The 20,013-nt window shown below is 41.5% G+C and overlaps 1 protein-coding gene across 1 annotated transcript in view; it reads left to right on the forward strand.

Annotated features, from left to right (window-relative positions):
* Nucleotides 1-1,881: 1,881 nt before the first annotated feature.
* Nucleotides 1,882-20,013, forward strand: part of SCG3 (secretogranin III) — a 33,674-nt gene continuing 15,542 nt past the window's right edge. Inside the window, exons 1-8 of the mRNA XM_075575681.1 lie at nt 1,882-2,367; nt 2,961-3,013; nt 3,681-3,720; nt 3,816-4,025; nt 5,785-5,927; nt 7,907-8,068; nt 8,821-8,998; nt 11,292-11,408. Of these exons, the coding sequence (XP_075431796.1) occupies nt 2,280-2,367; nt 2,961-3,013; nt 3,681-3,720; nt 3,816-4,025; nt 5,785-5,927; nt 7,907-8,068; nt 8,821-8,998; nt 11,292-11,408 (991 nt within the window). The 5' untranslated portion in view covers nt 1,882-2,279. The remainder of the gene's footprint in view (nt 2,368-2,960; nt 3,014-3,680; nt 3,721-3,815; nt 4,026-5,784; nt 5,928-7,906; nt 8,069-8,820; nt 8,999-11,291; nt 11,409-20,013) is intronic.

The raw sequence follows: 20,013 nt of genomic DNA on the forward strand, positions 1-20,013 counted from the left end.
TCTTACCCTATTTAGAAATACTACCTATTACGGATTTACATCCCGGGCAACGCCGGGTATATCAGCTAGTTTCTTATAAATGCTGATACCATTCTTATACACGGTGGAAAGTAATAACACAATAGACAGTACCTTTTGTAAAATAAACGCAGTGTTCTTTACAAATAAAGCGACACTGCCATGTGTGGATAAAAAAGTGCTCCCTAATACTATCACAGTTCAACCACTGGGGTTATATTAATAATGGTGTAAAAGTAAGCCCCCTCAGGGGGTCTCTGTTCTCTGGACCCAGTACTCTGCCCTGCCCGGCCACTTAACACTCTGACACCTCTCAACATCCCATTTCCTCTTTTAACTCCGATGTCTATCTAAACTTCCCGGCACTTATATGGATGCCCGGGCTGACTTAATAGACATTTATAGTAAAGCACAAATTAAATAAAACATACTTTAATACATAGGATCACTTGGGGAGACTCATTTATAAGGGAAATATGACTGCAATATCTGGGCTCGAAAACCAGGAGTCTGGGGGACACTGGGCAGTCCCGGTGTAATTCAACCCGTGTACCGGCAAATCATGCCTGCACGCCGGGGAGAATTAGGGAACTACCGGTATCTTTGGCCTCCGAACTCCTGCAAACAAAATAATTGCATTTCTACCCAAATATCCAACCTAAAACTTACACTAAGAACGTTTAATGAGTCTAGGACACAAGGAACATGAAAAGTGGAAAAGCAGGGGACACCAACTTTTACATGTTATAATACCTGGCTTATGGTGGTGCTAGGTAGCTGCCAGGAGCCCATGGTTCTCAGGGGTAACCAGATGGGCTTAACCTTTATTGTATAGCTTGGTTACCCCCTCACCGTCACAATACCTTAATAACTAACTTGTGGTTAAAAAAGTGTGTGGGGGGGAGGGGGGGAGGGGGGGGGTCGAGCATGCGCGTTCTAAGTGAAACTTCTTTGAGTTTTGTCACTGAAATTGTATTTTGATTTTTATGATTTTGAATGAAAGACTTTTGAGAGTATAAATGTAAAAAGAGTGCAAGCTTTTAGGGCCACAAAGGTCCCTTCTCCAGACAGATTTTGTACAAATAAAGCTGAAGTAGCAGGTCCTATTTATACAAGAGCGGGTCATATTTATATCTGGCATACATATGACATGCTATTTCAGCTTCATTTCTAAAAAATCTGCAGGAAGAAGGGACCTGTGTGACCCTAACAGCTGGCACTCTTTTTAACCATGAATTAGCTATTAAAGATATTACTTCTATCCTACTTTTTCTTTGTTTATTACAAAAGTCAGTGTGCTTTTAATCTAAACTCCCACTTGTGTTAGAAAGGGATTTCATATAAAAACATATCCCTGTGTAATATCAAATGTAGAGTATATGAAATTGAAGTCCAAATAAAATATTCCCCTGTTTAACAGAGTTGTTGTGCCTTGATAGTAGATGCAATGATATATCACTACATTATATATTATCTCTACTTCTCCACCTTGAGCAATGCTGTGAATACTGTACAGTCACTTACTGGGACATATATAAAAAAACATACTATATTATTTCACGTTTGACTATCTTTTTACAATATTTCAAGCAATGCCTTATGGATTCCCAGTAATAACTCAAGAAAGGTGAAATAATCTTTGCAAAGATTATATATACCGACACCTATCTCTTAAAACACAAAGGGGTGTGGTTTTAGTAACCAAATCAGAGCTTCCAGAGGCTCCAATCAAACAGCTTCTTACATATCAGGTTGGGAAATAGTTGTTAATCTCTTGATGTCCCGAAAACTAGCATTGGTGGTGCCACCCAGCTCCCTACAAGGATTTGATGGGTTCCCAGCCAGGTGACGCAGACTGGAGCACTAATTCGTGATCTTCAACCCCTTTTTTCTTCAGCTGCCCGCAGGAAAAGGCACATCCCTTTTTGATGATGGCATCTCTGGATGAACAATAGAGGGAGCCTGCTCTTAGCACCACTCTCTCTTGCTAGCAGCAAACCTCTTCTGCTGGTTCAGCACTGCAGGCGTGGACAGCTCCTCTTTAAGAACCTGGGCTAGTCTAGTCGGTGTACTCTTCTCCATATCAACAAGAGGCTTTGTCCAGTCATACCATACAGAACACATTTATTTCATGTGAAGATACTGCTCTCTTTTTTATCTTTTTATTACAGTGCTAATAGGAGCTGGTTTCTGGACTCCCTTTGTTTTATACTGGCTGAAGAATAAGGGTTGTTCAAGGACAGGCGTCTCAGTGGCAAATTATGGGTCTCAAACCTCTTGTTCTCTTCACTGCCTTCCTTGGGGTTTTCTGTCATGTGAAGGCATTTCCAAAACCCAACACTAAACAAGGTAAGGTCATTCCCCCCCCCCCCCCTCCCCTATGGATATTGAAATTATTTAACTCAAATCAAATAGAATCATTGAATAACAATTAACAACAAGGACATGGGGGGGGGGGGGGGTGAACTGGATCAAACACTTTCATTATTTAGATTTTCTTGATCAAGTCGAATAATTGTAGAATATAATGGGTTTTGAGAGGTACGAGTGTTGAGAAAGTAATTTATTGGGTAACATAATATAACATTGTTTGAACATTAATGGATGAAAATAGAATGTTTGTTTACTAATGGTGTGCAGAGAATAAGAGATGTTCCTTTTAATCTCCTGATTAAACCAATCCGATTATGCTTTAGATATTACAGTCTAGATGGTGCACATGTTCCCATATAATCTATTTTAGGAATTAAATATTTTAGAAACGTCATACTTTCTTAGAAACATGCATAGATTTATTTCACTTTTACAATATAATTTTGTTTTACATATATATCTTCTCGTTTAAGAAATGAGCAGTAACAGAGTATTAGCCACATATCTTTGTCTTGTAACCATTATTCTATAGTCCACCAACAAAGTATGTGTATGTTTATCTTTTTCAGATAAAGAGGTACATAATAGAGAATTAAGTGTAGAGAGACCATTGGAAGAACAGGTACGGAAAAAAACATTTTAGAAATCTTTTGTCACTGTTGGTTTCTGGGCTATAATGTATAAATCTTTAAGAGTAAATGCACGATAAAACAAATGGAGTTAAAAAGAGATAGGTGTCTAGTCTAAATATCAATGTATCTCAGCTGTAAACATTGGTACAAAACAAGATCAAATTTATGAAAGAATAAAACCCCAATTGAAAGAAAACTGCTTATTTTAATTTAGATGTAATTTTTTACACCTTTTTTGCTTCACTTCAGCTGATTTGTCTTAACTGGGTATCCTAGGCATATTTTAATTGAGTTTAATTTTGTAAATAACCTCAGTACATTGTAACAGTGTCCGTGTATTTAGTGGTGGTTACAACAGACATCTCCAGCAGTTTCCTTAGCTTCAGTGAAGAGACAAATAAAAATGCTTAATACTGGAATTTACATCAAGTACTACACACCTTCCACATATCATTAAACCTCTTTCAACAAAGATTGAGTTAAAAAATGTGGTTTGAAAGGTACAGTACGAATTCCAATTGCAGCAAGTACAAAGTAACTAGAGCAAGTATTTAGATAGACATTATATCAGGTAAAGCATGTAAAGAAATGATTTTAATTATTGTATGCAAAGTTACAAGTCATAAAATGTGCATCTTTTTTTCATCCTCCCAAAAGATTGCAGAGGCAGATACTGTGAGCAGAGCTACAAACAAAGGTAAGTCTAATGAATGATGTGTATTTTTGTTCTCAAGAAGTCAAGAAGGGGGGGAGGAATAACTGCAGTGCTATATTATTTTATTCATCCTGTAGGAACCAAAGATGTCCAAAATGATTCACTTGTGGATGATTTAGGCCTTTTGATGTCCGTGGCAGAAAAAGAAAGAAATGTCAAAAGAAGTGGATCTCCAAGGGTGATTGGTGATCACAGGATTCATGTGGATGATGCTGATTCAACGAAGAACCTAAAGCCAGTGGAGTATTATGACTCCACTAAAAGTGGACTGGAATATAACAATGAAGGTATTATACAATTACCTATCCAACTCTTGAACGTACTGTATCCCTATCTCAAACTGAAGCTTATTTCCTTAGGTGTCTAGGAAATGTTATTGAAATGTCCGGGGGCATATCACTATATGTCTTATTACACATCACTGTATGAAATCAGGGACGGTAAAATAAAATAGGAAACATCAATCTTATAAATAAAATATAGTATGTATATGTGTGTGTGGGGGGGGGTGGGGGTTGGTGTGTGTGTGTGGGGGGGGGGGGTTGGTGTGTGTGTGGGGGGGGAGGTTTGGTGTGTGTGCATTTTATCATCTTGTTTGAAAGGTGAACTCATTGTTATGATGGTCAAATGTATCTGTTAGCTTAGATTTTTACCTGCCCTGCCATCTCTGAGGGATTGTCTATTACTTTGGATCTAGATGTCAACTTATATAGAGTAATTACATCTACACCTCATCCTGCGAAGCCAGTAATCTTTATAGATTGTCTTCCTCTCTCAGTCAACACATGGGGACCTTGAGTGAAAGAGATTTGGGAGCCAGGAGTTTTCCATGTAGCATTTATCAGAGTGAGACACATGGCTTTCATATATATACTGTATTGAAATAGCTACAAACATGGATTATACTGCACCTGGGCAAGTAGAATAACAATGTGTCCCTGTCTTAACTCTGTTAGTGCCAGGGAGTTCAGCAATACATTGAGCAAGCTCATCTGGCAACTAAATAATTCATTTCAACCTTGTGAATAGATTTTGATTCTTAAATGAACCCAAAGATCTCACCATTGCGTGTGTGGATTGAGAGGTTAAATCATTAAACACATAAAACAAATATTTTAAAGCATAGATAGCATAAATAGCCCAATGCGACCAAGTAAACTGTGAATACACAATGTATGTCTAAATATTTTATTAAATATTGCTTCAAACCCCAGCAGAGTGCCAACGATTTATAGCTTTGTCATTTGATCATATCACAATATGGGCATCAATAGCTAAATATAGTTTTGTAGAAGGTGTGATAGCTGGTCTTTCATTGCCTGCTTATTCCAATATACGCTGATCAATTATATAAATACGCTCCTTCATAAAATATGCAACATATTAAAGTAACCCCCTGCAAAATGGATTTAGACTAAAGAGTGTATTTTGACACAGCCTTGACTCGAAAGAATAACGCTTTAATTTCTTTCATACAGTCCCATAAATCAAGGAGTTAATTTAAAAAATATGTATTTCCTTCCTTAGCTGTTGTGGCTTCTATAGCATTCTGTGTTGTGAATGTAATCAATCCTCAAGATCCTGCATCTTGTAGCTTGGGATTTTTGGAATGGAAAATTAAAGGAATAAGGAAAGAGAGGGACTAGATGTTTATATTTTTTTTTTAGAAAAGCAGTGCAATTAAAGCAATTTAGATATAAGAAAATGGATAAAATGATCCAGATCAAAAAATAATTGCTGTGATCTAAATTGGATATATCCTTTCAGATAATAATAATAACTTTATTGCATATGGCTCTTTTTTCCCCAATGGGATTCAAAGTGCATCACAATTACAGTATATATGTAGTACACAGCGCATAGGAATTTTTACAGACACAGTCCCTGCCCAGATGAGCTGAAAACTTATGTTTTTGGTGCCTGAGGCACAGTGAGATATGGTGACTTGCCCAAGGTCACAAGGAGCCGACACTGGGAATTGAACCTGCCTTAAACCCAGTGTCACTGTTTATAAAGCCTTTACTCACTGTGCCACGCCCCCTCTAGATGATCCTGATGGTCTTCACCAATTAGATGGGACGCCTTTAACAGCAGAGGACATTGTTCAAAAGATTGCCACAAAAATCTATGAGGAGAATGACAGAGGGGTATTTGACAAGATCGTTTCCAAGCTTTTAAATCTGGAACTGGTATGTATTTTTTTTTTTTACTTTAACATCTATTGTTTTACTTTCATGTTAAGGATAATGGATCAGAGAATGTTCCATGGAAGCTCTGTTCTAGGTTACCAACTGTGTAGAAAAGTCATGCATAGGAATAAATGAACGGATACAATTGCTAAACTATCTCTCTGTTTCCTGTAACAAATCTTGGCAGTCATGAAATCTAATGGGCGATTGGCCAGAGCATTTCATGTTAATCTTATCTTTCTATTATCAGGCAGTAAATCAGCGGGTCGCTTATCACGGTTTTCCAGCTGCAAAGCTGGGCAGAAAAACGGCACTAAATGTATCAATAAGATATGTTTCCTATTGAAATCAATAGAATATGTCTTTGATAAATCCAGTGCTTTTTTTTTTTTTTTTTTAACAATTTCTCCCCTACATTTGCAGCAGTGAGACTTTGATAAATATCCCTCTGAGTCTGTAAAACAGTCTAGTATTGGTGCAGGTTTGCCTTGCCAATAGAAATAAAATGCTGTCTCGGTTTTTGGACAAAATACAGTTTAAGTAACAGTTCATGCCTTCAATTGGCATTAAAATAAAAAAACAAGATAAGGCCCCAGTGTGTCTCAGAGTGGCCTCAAGCTAATCAATAACCAAAGACAGAAAGAAACCAGTGGACCTAATCAATCAGATCCCACACACAGGAGCGTGGCAGATCAAGTAAATCCTGATTCGAACATGCGGAACATGAGCTGGATTAATATCAGGAGGTGGACGGCAAATTGGCAGTATTTTGATCATGACATACCTTTAACCCTTCGGCTCCGGACAGAAACTGGAGTGAAACATTGATAGATTATCCATTGAGAAGAAAATGAAGACATTAAGTGGATAATGTGCCACATTTCTGTGGAGAACGGCACCAGATTTTAAAAAAAGAAACTCAATTTAAAGTATTGGGAATTTGTAATTGCATAAATCTGGTGCAATTGTTTTTCTTTGGGATTTTGTTCATACATCTGATGCTGATTTCTGTATTAGTGCTCCAGTCTGGTAACCTTTATTAATAATCACATTAGAAATGCAGAGGTGCGAAATTCCACCTCTTGCTTAATTCTAGATAATGTATTATGGTTATTTTACAAGAGTATTTTTTAGGGTTTTAGCCAGAGTATTGACAGTAGTAGAGTTGACACAAATGCAATTTCCCTTATTGGAATCCACTGTGCTGTACATACTCTAAGGCTGAGATTATGGTGCCAGCGTCAGGACGCACGCACGCGTGTGCTCGACAGGCACTCTTGTGTAGACTGCTACGGGAGTCACCACAGTGCCTGCGCTCCTACAGGTGGAGAGGCGCGTTGACATGGCAGCTTTCAGAAAAGACATGAAATCTTGTCTTTTCAGTCGGCTGTCGCATGGCGTCAGCGCACGTGATCTGGTGCAGCCAATGAGGGCGAACCAGCTTCGTGACGCGTCTGCCATGCCCCCGCATCGGGTCTACAATCTCCTGCAGCCAAGTTCACAGACCGCTTGTGCTGCAGGTGTGCGCGCGGTGGCGTGGTCTCATGCTCGTTCTCAAGCGGCCACCATAATCCCAGCCATAATGCAGGAGTGGCCAACTCCAGTCCTCAATGGCCACCAACAGGTCAGGTTTAAAGGATATCCCAGCTTCAGCACAGGTGGCTCAATCAGTGGCTCAGTCTGACTCAGTCTGACTGAGCCACCTGTGCTGAAGCAGAGATATCCTTACAAGCTGACCTGTTGGTGGCCTATGAGACCTGGAGTTGACCACCAGTGCCTCTAATGCCACAAGCATTGGAAGGGTGAAATCTTCCAAACCCTTCCAAGTAGTTGTCATTGTTGGACGCTACTGGATTCGATGGACCATTTGGTCCGTCCAGGTATTGGCAGTTCTTATTCCGAAATCAGTGGGATGCCTGTATATCCTGCATGATGTAATTTGCTAACTATAGTTTCCCGTGCACAACCTATTCTTACAGATTACGGAAAGCCAGGCATACACATTAGAAGATGAAGTGGCAGAGGTTTTGCAGAAACTAATTGCTAATGAGGCAAAAATACGCGAAAATGAATCAGGAGACCTGGATTACCCAGCAGCCAGGGCGGACGTTGATGCAGTAGAAAAACAGGAGGAGAAAATGGTAATTTGGTTTAAACATCCTTGATGTTGAACGTAGATGACGGTGAAGATCTTAGCCTCAGGAAATAATTACTTTAGTCTGCATGCTATGCAAGATGTTCAATATAATGATATGTGATTGTGGCTATAAATTCAATTAAATGATAGAAACAAAAATAGACATGTGTTCTAATACTATCTCATCTACCTATCTAGAACACTCTGTTCTGGGCATAATATGGATATGCTTTAGCTTCTTATGTTATTTGCACATGGAATTCTTCAACTGTCAAAACTATACACACAAATGTTTTATAGTACAGTCAAATAAAGTATATACATGTCTACATATAAATCCAACAATTTTGATTGAGAAAGAATACAAATTAATTTTATATAATAATAATAATAATAATAGCACTATTCTTCCAATGGGACTCAACCCGCTTCCCAATTACAATACAGTGCATAGCACATAGTATATTTGTAGACACAGACCCTGTGCAGATGATCTTACAATCTATGTTTTTGGTGCTTGAGGCACAGGGAGGTAAAGATCCAAGTTCACAAGGAGCTGACATCGGGATTTGAACCAGGTTCCCCTGCTTCATATTCAGGCTTGTTGTTCTCAGAGTCGGTGGCTTGGTTTCCCAGAAATGAATCTCCATATATTTAACTAAAACAAGCAACTTGAGGAGGTAAAAAGGAGCAAACCAAGGATGTGTTGACCATAACATGCATTGTTTTTAAATATCCTCCATCATTTTGATGAAGGAATCACCAGATGAAGATACGGATACAGTGCTCCCTGATGGAAATAACAATATAGGAGAAAACACATGGACGGCCTCCAGTAGCTTGGAAAGAAGGAACGAATTACCAGCCGAAGAAAGCTTTGAAGATCTCCAATATTTTCCAAACTTCTATCGGCTCATAAAAAGCCTGAACTCCGGTAATTTAACTTCTCTTTTTATGTTTGGGGGGGAAAAAATTAATGTTTTTTGCAAAATGAGGTTTGTTTTCTGCTTTTTAAATTACCAGACTTAGAAAAAATATATACATTCACACTAAAAACAAACGGGGACAAATACAGTTGGAACACATTAAAAAGGAAATACTGTAACATGAAATTCCATTAACTCTTTAGTCTAAGTCGAGAAATGGTTGTTTTAGCCTTTTTTTTTTTTTTTAAAGACCTCAATAATTATATTGGGAAATCCGGCAGAACCCCAACTAATAGCGTGTCTGAGATCAGATGCATTGTATGGAACCCCAACCCTCTCTAATAGCGTGTCTGAGATCAGATGCATTGTAAGGAACCCCAACCCTCTCTAATAGCACATCTGAAATCAGGTGCATTGTAAGGAACCCCAACCCTCTCTAATAGCGCGTCTGAGATCAGATGCATTGTAAGGAACCCCAACTCTCTCTAATAGCGCGTCTGAGATCAGATGCATTGTATGGAACCCCAACCCTCTCTAATAGCGCGTCTGAGATCAGATGCATTCTAAGGAACCCCAACCCTCTCTAATAGCACATCTGAAATCAGGTGCATTGTAAGGAACCCCAACCCTCTCTAATAGCGCGTCTGAGATCAGATGCATTGTAAGGAACCCCAACCCTCTCTAATAGCGTGTCTGAGATCAGATGCATTGTAAGGAACCCCAACCCTCTCTAATAGCACATCTGAGCTCTGATGCATTCTAAGGAACCCCAACCCTCTCTAATAGTGCGTCTGAGATCAGATGCATTCTAAGGAACCCCAACCCTCTCTAATAGCACATCTGAAGTCAGGTGCATTGTAAGGAACCCCAACCCTCTCTAATAGCACGTCTGAGATCAGATGCATTGTAAGGATCCCCAACCCTCTCTAATACCACATCTGAGCTCTGATGCATTCTAAGGAACCCCAACCCTCTCTAATAGTGCGTCTGAGATCAGATGCATTCTAAGGAACCCCAACCCTCTCTAATAGCACATCTGAAGTCAGGTGCATTGTAAGGAACCCCAACTCTCTCTAATAGCACGTCTGAGATCAGATGCATTGTAAGGAACCCCAACTCTCTCTAATAGCACGTCTGAGATCAGATGCATTGTAAGGAACCCCAACTCTCTTTAATAGCGCGTCTGAGATCAGATGCACTGTAAGGAACCCCAACTCTCTCTAATAGCGCGTCTGAGATCAGATGCATTGTAAGGAACCCCAACTCTCTCTAATAGCGCGTCTGAGATCAGATGCATTGTAAGGAACCCCAACTCTCTCTAATAGCACGTCTGAGATCAGATGCATTGTAAGGAACCCCAACTCTCTCTAATAGCGCGTCTGAGATCAGATGCAGTGTAAGGAACCCCAACTCTCTCTAATAGCGCGTCTGAGATCAGATGCATTGTAAACTCTTCAGTATTTGGTACAATCTGCAAATGACCTGAAAAAAGCAGAGAACCCTTTAACTACGCCAAGGAACCCCTGTTTAAAAACACAGAAGTAGTGAGTAATTCAGTCTAACTTCCTTATGCTATATTATCCGAAGCGGCTGTTCAGGCTATTTATCGGATGAAAAAATCCTTTTTCCAGTCAATGGGAATTTTCAGCTATAAACGGCCATGTTGGACTACATTGAATTGGCCACTAAAAATTCTCAGAAACAAATAATTCGGGGAAGCCACCCAATGAAAACATATTGTTATTCAACAAACCCATGATATTACTGTGCCAAATGCTGCAAGCTAATTTTAGGAATCCCATGGCATATATTCATGTCAAGGTGAAGACACATTCCGTAGTTATATTCGTTTTCCATTTTATTTCCATTTTAGTAACAGGAGGGAGAGGGAGTACAGAAGGTGGTATGATACCGTGTATTGGACCAACAAGTAGTTGATATGTTACAAGCTTTCAAACCTCTCAGAGTCCTCACAGTTCGATGAAGGACCCTGAGAGGTTTGAAAGCTTGTAACATAACTACTTGTTGGTCCAATACAAGTTATCCATCGGGTATGGCTCTGCCATACTCAATGAAGGACCCTTGAGAGGTTTTAAAGCTTGTTGGTCCAATTTTTGGTCCAAAATTGGTTTTATTGTTGGTCCAATAAAAAGTTTCATACCACTCACTCCCTCCTTTGCTACTACATGGAACAAAGGATCAACACGGCCCCCACCCTTCGCCATTTCCATTTTAGGTGCTTACACTTTTTTGACTCATTGTACAATATTTCTGCTGACTGCTTTAATTTATTTTGTATAGAGAATGATGCCAAAGAGAAGGAAACATTGATAACGATCATGAAAACGCTCATTGACTTTGTGAAAATGATGGTTAAATATGGAACAATTACACCAGAAGAAGGAGTTAACTACTTGGGTGAGAACATAAATTTTGGATATTTATCTATGTATATACATTTGTTTTGTTGCATATATGTTATAATGGATCTTCTTATGGAATTATTTGACATGAGGACTTGCGTCAGCCAACATTTGTCTTAATAACAACCCGATACATATTGCTTCTGCTATAATGCTTTAGTATTAGATGAGCCCCATGATTGCCAGAGGGGCAAGCAACACATCTTGCACTTGAGGGGGAAGAATCATCAAAGAGTTACCATTATTTAGTCCTGATGCTTCTATGCTTTAGGAAAACCCAACACATCATGGTAAGTGAGGACTTCAAAGGCTTTTTAAAGGAGCAGTCAATAGGACAAAAGGGAAATACTGGTGACTAAATTATAGGTTTAACTAGCTGATATACCCGGCGTTGCCCGGGATGTAAATGCGTGAAATGATATGATGTAGTTGTTGTTCAAAAATTGTGAGGTGGGGTGGTGTGGGGGGGGAGAAGAGGTGGGGTGGTGTGGGGGGGAGAAGAGGTGGGGTGGTGTGGGGGGAGAAGAGGTGGGGTGGTGTGGGGGGGAGAAGAGGTGGGGTGGTGTGGGGGGAGAAGAGGTGGGGTGGTGTGGGGGGGGGGGTAGAGGTGGGGTGGTGTGGGGGGGGGTAGAGGTGGGTTGGTGTGGGGGGGAAGAGGTGGGTTGGTGTGGGGGGAAAAGAGGTGGGTTGGTGTGGGGGGAAAAGAGGTGGGTTGGTGTGGGGGGGGAGAAGAGGTGGGGTGGTGTGGTGTGGGAAAGAGGTGGTGTGGTGTGGGAAAGAGGTGGTGTGGGAAAGAGGTGGGGTGGTGTGGGGAGGGAAAAGAGGTGGGGTGGTGTGGGGGGGGGGGAGAGGTGGGGTGGTGTGGGGGGGGGGAAGAGGTGGGGTGGTGTGGGGGGGGAAGAGGTGGGGTGGTGTGGGGGGGGAAGAGGTGGGGTGGTATGGGGGGGGGAGAGGTGGGTTGGTGTGGGGGGAAAAGAGGTGGGTTGGTGTGGGGGGAAAAGAGGTGGGTTGGTGTGGGGGGAAAAGAGAGGCATAAAAGGACTTATTCCACATCAGCCGAAGCAGCTGATCTGGCCTTTTCATCTGAAATTCCTCATTGGAGTCAATGGGGAATTGTGACCTTAAACAGCCCATTCGGCCATCTCGGCTGCTTTAGAATTATGTGTTATGTTCACTTTTTACCAAATGCTATAAGGTATTTTTTTTTTATTTTTAATTTTTTTATTTTTTTTTTACAATCTTTACCTAATCTCTTTTATTATAAAACGTTCAGTATGTACAGAATATACACAAACAGTTTTGGGTACGCTCATTTGAATATAAGGGGATTCCTTGCAACACTGCCCCTGTTTGGATTCTGGTGCACCATGCTGTGCATGTGTCCTGCATCCACCCATGGAAGTACTCTGAAGTCATATAGAAGACCGCTGTTCTCATAGGATGAGGGGCCGCATTAGTTACAAAGCTTCATTAATTAGTTACATTTGTGAAAAAAAAAAAAAAAGCATGACAATGTTTTGGGGGATAAACCTCTGCCTGCAAAAAATAATCTTATGTACAGCGCTGAGTACACTGTCAGTGCCATAAACTCCCCCCACATACAATTACTATGATTGAAGCTGTCCTTTACATGACTACTGGAAACACATGTATAAACACATATTTTGTTCTGCCGTCATTGCAGTGATAAAGAGAACAAAATGAGAACTGGATAAGATTATAATTATAATCATTTACCCAAAGAAAATAGAAACGTGTTCATTTTACGAGAACCGAGTAACATTCTCACTATTGGAAAGGTTAACCCAAGCAAGCCTACGACATTGATGAGTTACTAATGGCTGTCCTGTGACATGTTGCCACCAACCCTTCCGCCTGAAGTGAGCTTCCTACTGCTCAGTCAAGAGTTTACAAAAGTACTGGCTACAAAGAGAAAGCAAGAAATATGTAGAGCAGGAGTTGCCAACTCCAGTCCCGAAGGGCCACCAACAGGTCAGGTTTTAAGGTGTCTTTATCAGTCCCTGCTTCAGCACAGTTGGTTCAATCAGTCCCTGCTTCAGCACAGGTGGCTCAATCAGTGGCTCAGTCTTTGACTGAGCCACTGATTGAGCCACCTGTGCTGAAGCTGGGATATCCTTAAAACCTGACCTGTTGGCGGACTTGCAGGACTCGAGTTGGCCTGCTGTAGGATAACGATCTGGCTCTTTACAAGACACCACCATTGATTTCTTGAATCTCGAAATACAGCAGATAGATGCCATTTGACACCATAAGAACAACTTAAATCCCTTCTTTTTTTTTTTGCACAGCCTCAGCGTTAAGCCACTTTCCGCTGCCATAATGGAGCTGAATGTCAATAAGAAAACTACTTTGCGCTTGATTTCAATGATCTTCTATGTCTCAAGGTCACACAGACTCGCCTGGTCAACTTTGTGATTGGAAAATGAGATCTAACCCATGCAGTACTTTTCACGCTAGCTCAATAAAGCAGAATGGAGTATCCTCATAAATCACGCCAGGCGGTTTAACCTTGGTTCATTTCAGCACTGACACAAAGCATGGAGTTCATGAATATGTATTTTCACTTAGATACGCTTAGGCCTCAGAAAAACAATTGCAAATTGTATATAGATTGAAAGTGACTTACCTGCCTTTGTATTTACAATACTCCCAGAAGTTTATACCACGAACGGGCTTATTTTATATCAGCCAAAGTGGCCAATTGGGCCGTTTTCAGTCCAAATTCCCATTGACTTCAATGACAAATTTCAGCCAAAAGTGCCCCAATTAGCTGCATAGCGGATAAACCCAAAAAGGATTAATCCGTGCAGGCGATTTTTTTTTTGTTAGCTTAGGTCTGAAGCAAGGGTGTCTACAGAGCTGAACCCTATTCATTTCAGCTCCACTGACACCTGCTTTCCGAGACACTTACCTCTCTAGGGGGCGCCGATAGCCACTCCACTTGGCTAGCAGGGTTCACTTAATGGCGGAGTTTCAAAGCCCCCACCCCTGGCGGGCCAATAGGAATCCGTGACGTCATCAGGTTCGACTTCCTATTGGCCAGAGTGACGCAGGAGATTTAAACTTCGCTGCGACACCGGCGACCCCGTTCGGAGGTCTGTATATCGGGATGCAGGGGGTACACCGACGAGTACATGAACGGGGGTCCGCTCCGGAGACCCCCTGCTTCAATCCTATGTTTAAAAAAAAAAAAAAAGTACATGAATTGCTTCAAGACTGAGAAACCACATTGAACAGAAGTGTTACAAAACTAAGAAAAAACGAGATATCCAAACAAAACATAATTCTTAGTTACACTGGGTCAGCTTCCTATATGTACATCACACGTTGTTTTGAAACATGTCTGAGTGGTTTCTCTGGCTTTGCATCTGATTCCCATGCTGTGCTTAAAAGCTGTGTTAACAGCGAGCATTAGCTTATAAGGGTTTCATGTACAAATTGATTTCAGGCAAAAAGGTGACATGGTGTACTCATTTGCATGTCATTTCCCAGAATCCCTTGCTGCAGTGGGAGCACTGTATGCTAGGTGATAATGGTGAAAGGCAGGGTTGCAGACCTGTCTAAGGCCTCGGGCATGGTCAGCGCTTATGCGCTGACCCGTGCTGAGGCGTGCTGCTGCTCGGCACTGAGCCCCTGCAGCCGCAATGAGAGCGGCTTTAGCAGGGGCTCGCGCACGCGTCCGCACGCTTGGGGAAGCGTGAGTCTGACGGAGGTTTGAAATTTGGCGCTCGTCGGAGCGCAGGGCCAGTCACGTGAGCGGTTCGCCCAATGAGGGCGAACCAGCTCCGTGACGTCACTGGCCCGCCCCCAGACGGCGCGCTGTGTAAGGCCAGGCTTTCCCTGAGCCTCAGCGCGCCTCAGCCCGGATCAAAGCACTATGTCCCAGGCCTTAGACATGTGAATGTGCTCACAAGTGATCTTTTTATGTGCTATACGGTGGGAGTTTCTTGTCGCCTTTTTCACCCACCATAACATAAAATGTGTATGGTATAGACACGCAATATAATGCATCTTGAGTGATAGTGGCTTTTCCTTGTTGTGTATTCCACTCCTCACTGTCGTGGTTTGTAAGCTGCAGGAGCTAAGGAATATTGCTAATCTTGCCATTAAAGTGTTTGCAAAAGAATTCAACATATACCTAGTTATTAAACATGGCTGTTGCATCTATATGCAAATCAGAAACACATAAGGAGTGAAATACTTTTTATTAAATGTCCTACCAGTTATGTCTGGACAGTTTACAGATTTGTTTCCCAAACGCTTTTTTTTTTTTTGTTGATCTACCAAAATTTACATTTTCAGTAAATGAAGTTATTTATTGAAGCAACTCAAAAATAGAACACAATGAAACAGTTAAGATGGGTACACTGGATGGTGTCACCCCAACATATATCGGGACAATTAAGGAGGGATGTGAGAGACTGGCGAATGAGTACTGAAAATTCTAACATGAACCCTGACTGCAGACAGCTTAACTGGCTGGATATAGCTGGGCAGTAACAAGTCAGCTTAACCTGCCAGTAACAATAACTGGCCAGCCTTTGGCAGGTGGAAAGCTGCAATTTCGCTCCCTGCTCCCATGACCAAGCTACAGTATGCTGTCCTTCAGAAAAAGAGCAAAGTGGGCACAAAAACATCCTCCATACGGAAAATCACTAAATATTAAATATCCATAATTGAGATATATATATATATATATATATATCATTTTTTTTTTACTGTTCATGTTCTTCCATATAGAGCAGGGGTGGCCAACTCCAGTCCTCAAGGGTCACCCACCGGCCAGGTTTGAATGATGTCCCTGCTTCAGCGCAGGTGGCTCAATTTGAGCCACCAGCACTGAAGCAGGGATAACCTTAAAACCTGACCTGTTGGTGGACCTTAAGGACTGGAGTTGGCCACCCCTGATAGAGTATTTAAGTGTCATGACAGTTGTCTTCATAAAGATCCTTGAACAAACCTGTACTTGGGCTTTGCTAGTTTACGTATTTCGGAGGTGCGACCTGTACAGTATTATCAGTCTCAGAAGGGATTAACCCGAGTATAGTCCCCTGTTTCTACAGCAGTCTGTGCACCCAGCCAACTGGCAACTGCCGTGTCACAAAATGTATAAGTCCTGGATGTTTTGTCTTGCCTCCTTGCTTTGTGTATCAAGACAATAATGAAACCCAAAGCCTACTTATTCAACAAGAGAAACCAGTTTTAATCCCCTCGGCTATTGGTCTCAAATAAACTAAGGAGATGGGTGGGTATAAGAGGAAACATGTTACCTTGGCTGAACCTTTGTTTAAGACAAAAACATTACATTTATCGATTGGCTTATCATCTGGCCACTGTGGGCAACGGTATATATTCTGCCAATATTAGTTGCTTGCATTTGAATGGATATCGTCTTTGATAGCTTTAATGGCATAGTATTAGATTGTAAGCTCTTCGGCGCAGGGACTCCTTTTCCTAAATGTTACTTTTATGTCTGAAGCACTTCTCCCCTTTATGTGTTATTTATATGATTGTCACGTGTATTAATGCTGTGAAGCGCTAAGTCCATTAATGGCGCTATATAAATAAAGACATACATACCTTACTCTAACAAACACACAATCCCAGCAACCCCAAAACCCACCACATCATATACATATATATTTATGTCAAAAGGAGTGCTGCTGAGCGTGGCCAAATGTATACAACAAAAGACAGAAAAGCCCAAGGGTACAGCCAATGTGACAAAATACATAGTAAATAGTATATAGTTAAATACTATATTTATGTATTTTGTCACATTGGATGTACCATTGGGCTTTTCTGTCTTTTACATTATTTCTCTAGTAAGAAACAAATTATTTGTATTGGAAGTCGACTAAATTTGAAAGCTGCGTTGGCGCCAGTAGCAGCCTACGTTCTACCACAGTATAAACCAGTGCGCAAAATGATCACTGTAAAGGCAGCTTTTCATTCAAAATCCTTTTTTAATTAAATAAACCAGTTGTGTAAGATCAGATAAGACTTCCTGCATTCCCCCGCCCCCCACACCCACTCGTTATGCCCCGATTACTTTTTAATAATATTGCGCTTCCTCGGGTTGCTACAGTAACCATTTGGGTAGCGACAGCACTTCCTCTTTTGAAATAGGCGGTCATATTGTGTGCCTTGGGAAGCAGGATCTTTGCAGATCGGTCGATAGCTTAGATATAACTGCATTGATGTAACAAATATAGAACTTCCGCATTTATTACAACAAAAACATGAGGAGGAAATGCCCCTTTAAAGCAGCAATACGGATTTCATTTTTTACATTTTTTTAATTACAGGATTGAAGCAGGGAGTCTCGAAAAATGAACTGTGTTAGTTTCAGCTCCGGGGACCCCCTGCTTCCAGAGATAATTACCTCCGTAGGGGGGTGCCGATATCTCTCTTCCATGTAAATGTCCCAGTAGCGTGGGCCAATAGGAAGACGTGCTAGATGACATCACAGCTTCCTATTGGCCAAGATGCGTAACATTTAAACGCTGCCATTATGTTAGGCACACATTTTCTCTGAGGTAAGTATCTTTGGAAGCAGTGGGTCCTCAGAGCTGAGATTAACAGTTAAATTCCGAAGACCCCCTGCTTCAATCCTGTAATAACATTTTTTTTTAACCCCTGTAGTCCTGCGTTAAATATATAAATGTATAAGACTGTGAGTTTGTGTTTTTGAGCTCACTAAGATTGTGCGTTTCTTAGGCTGAGTCCATGGTGTGGGAAACCGCGTGGAGGCGTCCGCAATGGAGGGGGCGCAATCAGACTGTTTAAGGCAGTGATCGTGCTCATAGACCGTGCGGGCGGTGGCAGGAGGGTGCAAGCGTTGCGCAAGAAATTCGTTGAAACCGATTTCTTGGCGCGACACGCAGGTCACGTGAGTGGTTCGCCCAATGAGGGCGAACCAGCTCCGTGACGCCCCTAGGAACACCCCCCACGGCCCATCGACCATGGCCAGGGAAAGCACCCGCCTCAGCTCGGGCAAAGGCACCATGGCCTGGGCCTTATCGTCCAGGGTTAGGGTGTTTTTGTATTGGATTCAATACATCATGCCATGGCGGCTTTTATTTGTGGAAGACACCGCTTAATAAAGGAGTGTATTTATTACGGGATCCTTCATGCTTGTGAAAGGATTTAGCGTTTGTTGATAATCGACAATGTCGTTTTAGAAACCTGAGTCAGAGATAATTGAATGTTGAACATGTGTTATTTTTCTAATGGGTCCAGTAACAATAATTGCAAGGGTGTACATTTAAGCTGCATAAAGGCTACCTTTTGAAATGAAGTGCATAGTGTAGTAGATGATATCAGGTTTCATATCCATTACCAGTAACATAAAGGAAATGGTTTAATGTGTTTAGTGTGGACAAAATAACTAATCCATTACTGGATGGGCTCAAAAACGTGTCTACCGTGCACATTTTCTATTTATAATAAATATATATATACATAATCATAAAAATAATACTTAATTATATACTGTAGGCTTAAGGAGCGGCTCAGAGACACGGACTGTGGCACCGAGTTTGAAGCAGGGAAACCTGGTCCAATTCCCGGTGTCGGCTCCTTGTGACCTTGGGCAAGTCACTTTATCTCCCTGTGCCTCAGGCACCAAAAACATAGATTGTAAACTCCACAGGGCAGGGACCTGTGCCTGCAAAATGTCTCTGTAACGCGCTACGTAAAACTAGCAGCGCTATACAAGAACAGACTATTATTATAGATACATTTCAGATTAGTAGTGCTACCCCTTTAGTGCCAGACGGGACTGCAGAGCAATGTGTTGCAGGCCTTCCGGCAGTGGAGGGGTTAAGAAAAATGACAGTAATGAAGTAATTTAGTTATGTCACTGCTCTGTAGTGTAGTCTATTTTTACCTTGGCAGCTATCACTGACGTCAACCTGTTATTTGGATAACACAACACTCCTAACAGCGGCAGAACAGGAAGCTGCAGTAACATCCTGACCTCCTAGCTAATGTCACATTAACGATCAAGCGTTTTGAAGGCCAATGTGTCTTCTTCTGGCCACCGGTTCCATTATGTTGGGTATTAATGTTGACTCCAGTTCATGGCACTGTGCGGCTGTAAAATCTGAATGACATTAAAACCCGCACACAGGGAAATAAATGGGAGAGAGTAATAATACTAGTGACAAGGGCGGACTTTTAGCCTGCAACCGGATAACATGTAAAGTCCCAAAGAGATGGATCCAGAGATAGGCTGACAGAGAGACAGCAAGATTCAGATGAATAATGAATCAATCAATGACTCAGCCACCTGTGCTGAAGCAGGGATATCCTTAAAACCTGGCCTGTTGGTGGCCCTTGAGGATAGATAGTTGGATAGATGTACTGCAATGAAGTCTCATTTACTAAAGTAATTCCAGTAGCCACTAACCTCCAAAACAGCTGAGACCAGCTGGACAAAGTTAACAAACGCACAGATACCCAGCAGGCTCTAAGAAACCCCCCAAATGTACCCCTCCCATCCAGGGTTTAAAGCTCGCCCCTCCCCACTTTCCAAGTAAGCAGGTTTTCTTTTCATGCAGCTGGTTGTGACAGGT

This window comes from Ascaphus truei, chromosome 18, assembly GCF_040206685.1.
Source record: "Ascaphus truei isolate aAscTru1 chromosome 18, aAscTru1.hap1, whole genome shotgun sequence".
NCBI classification, from domain to species: Eukaryota; Metazoa; Chordata; class Amphibia; order Anura; family Ascaphidae; genus Ascaphus; species Ascaphus truei.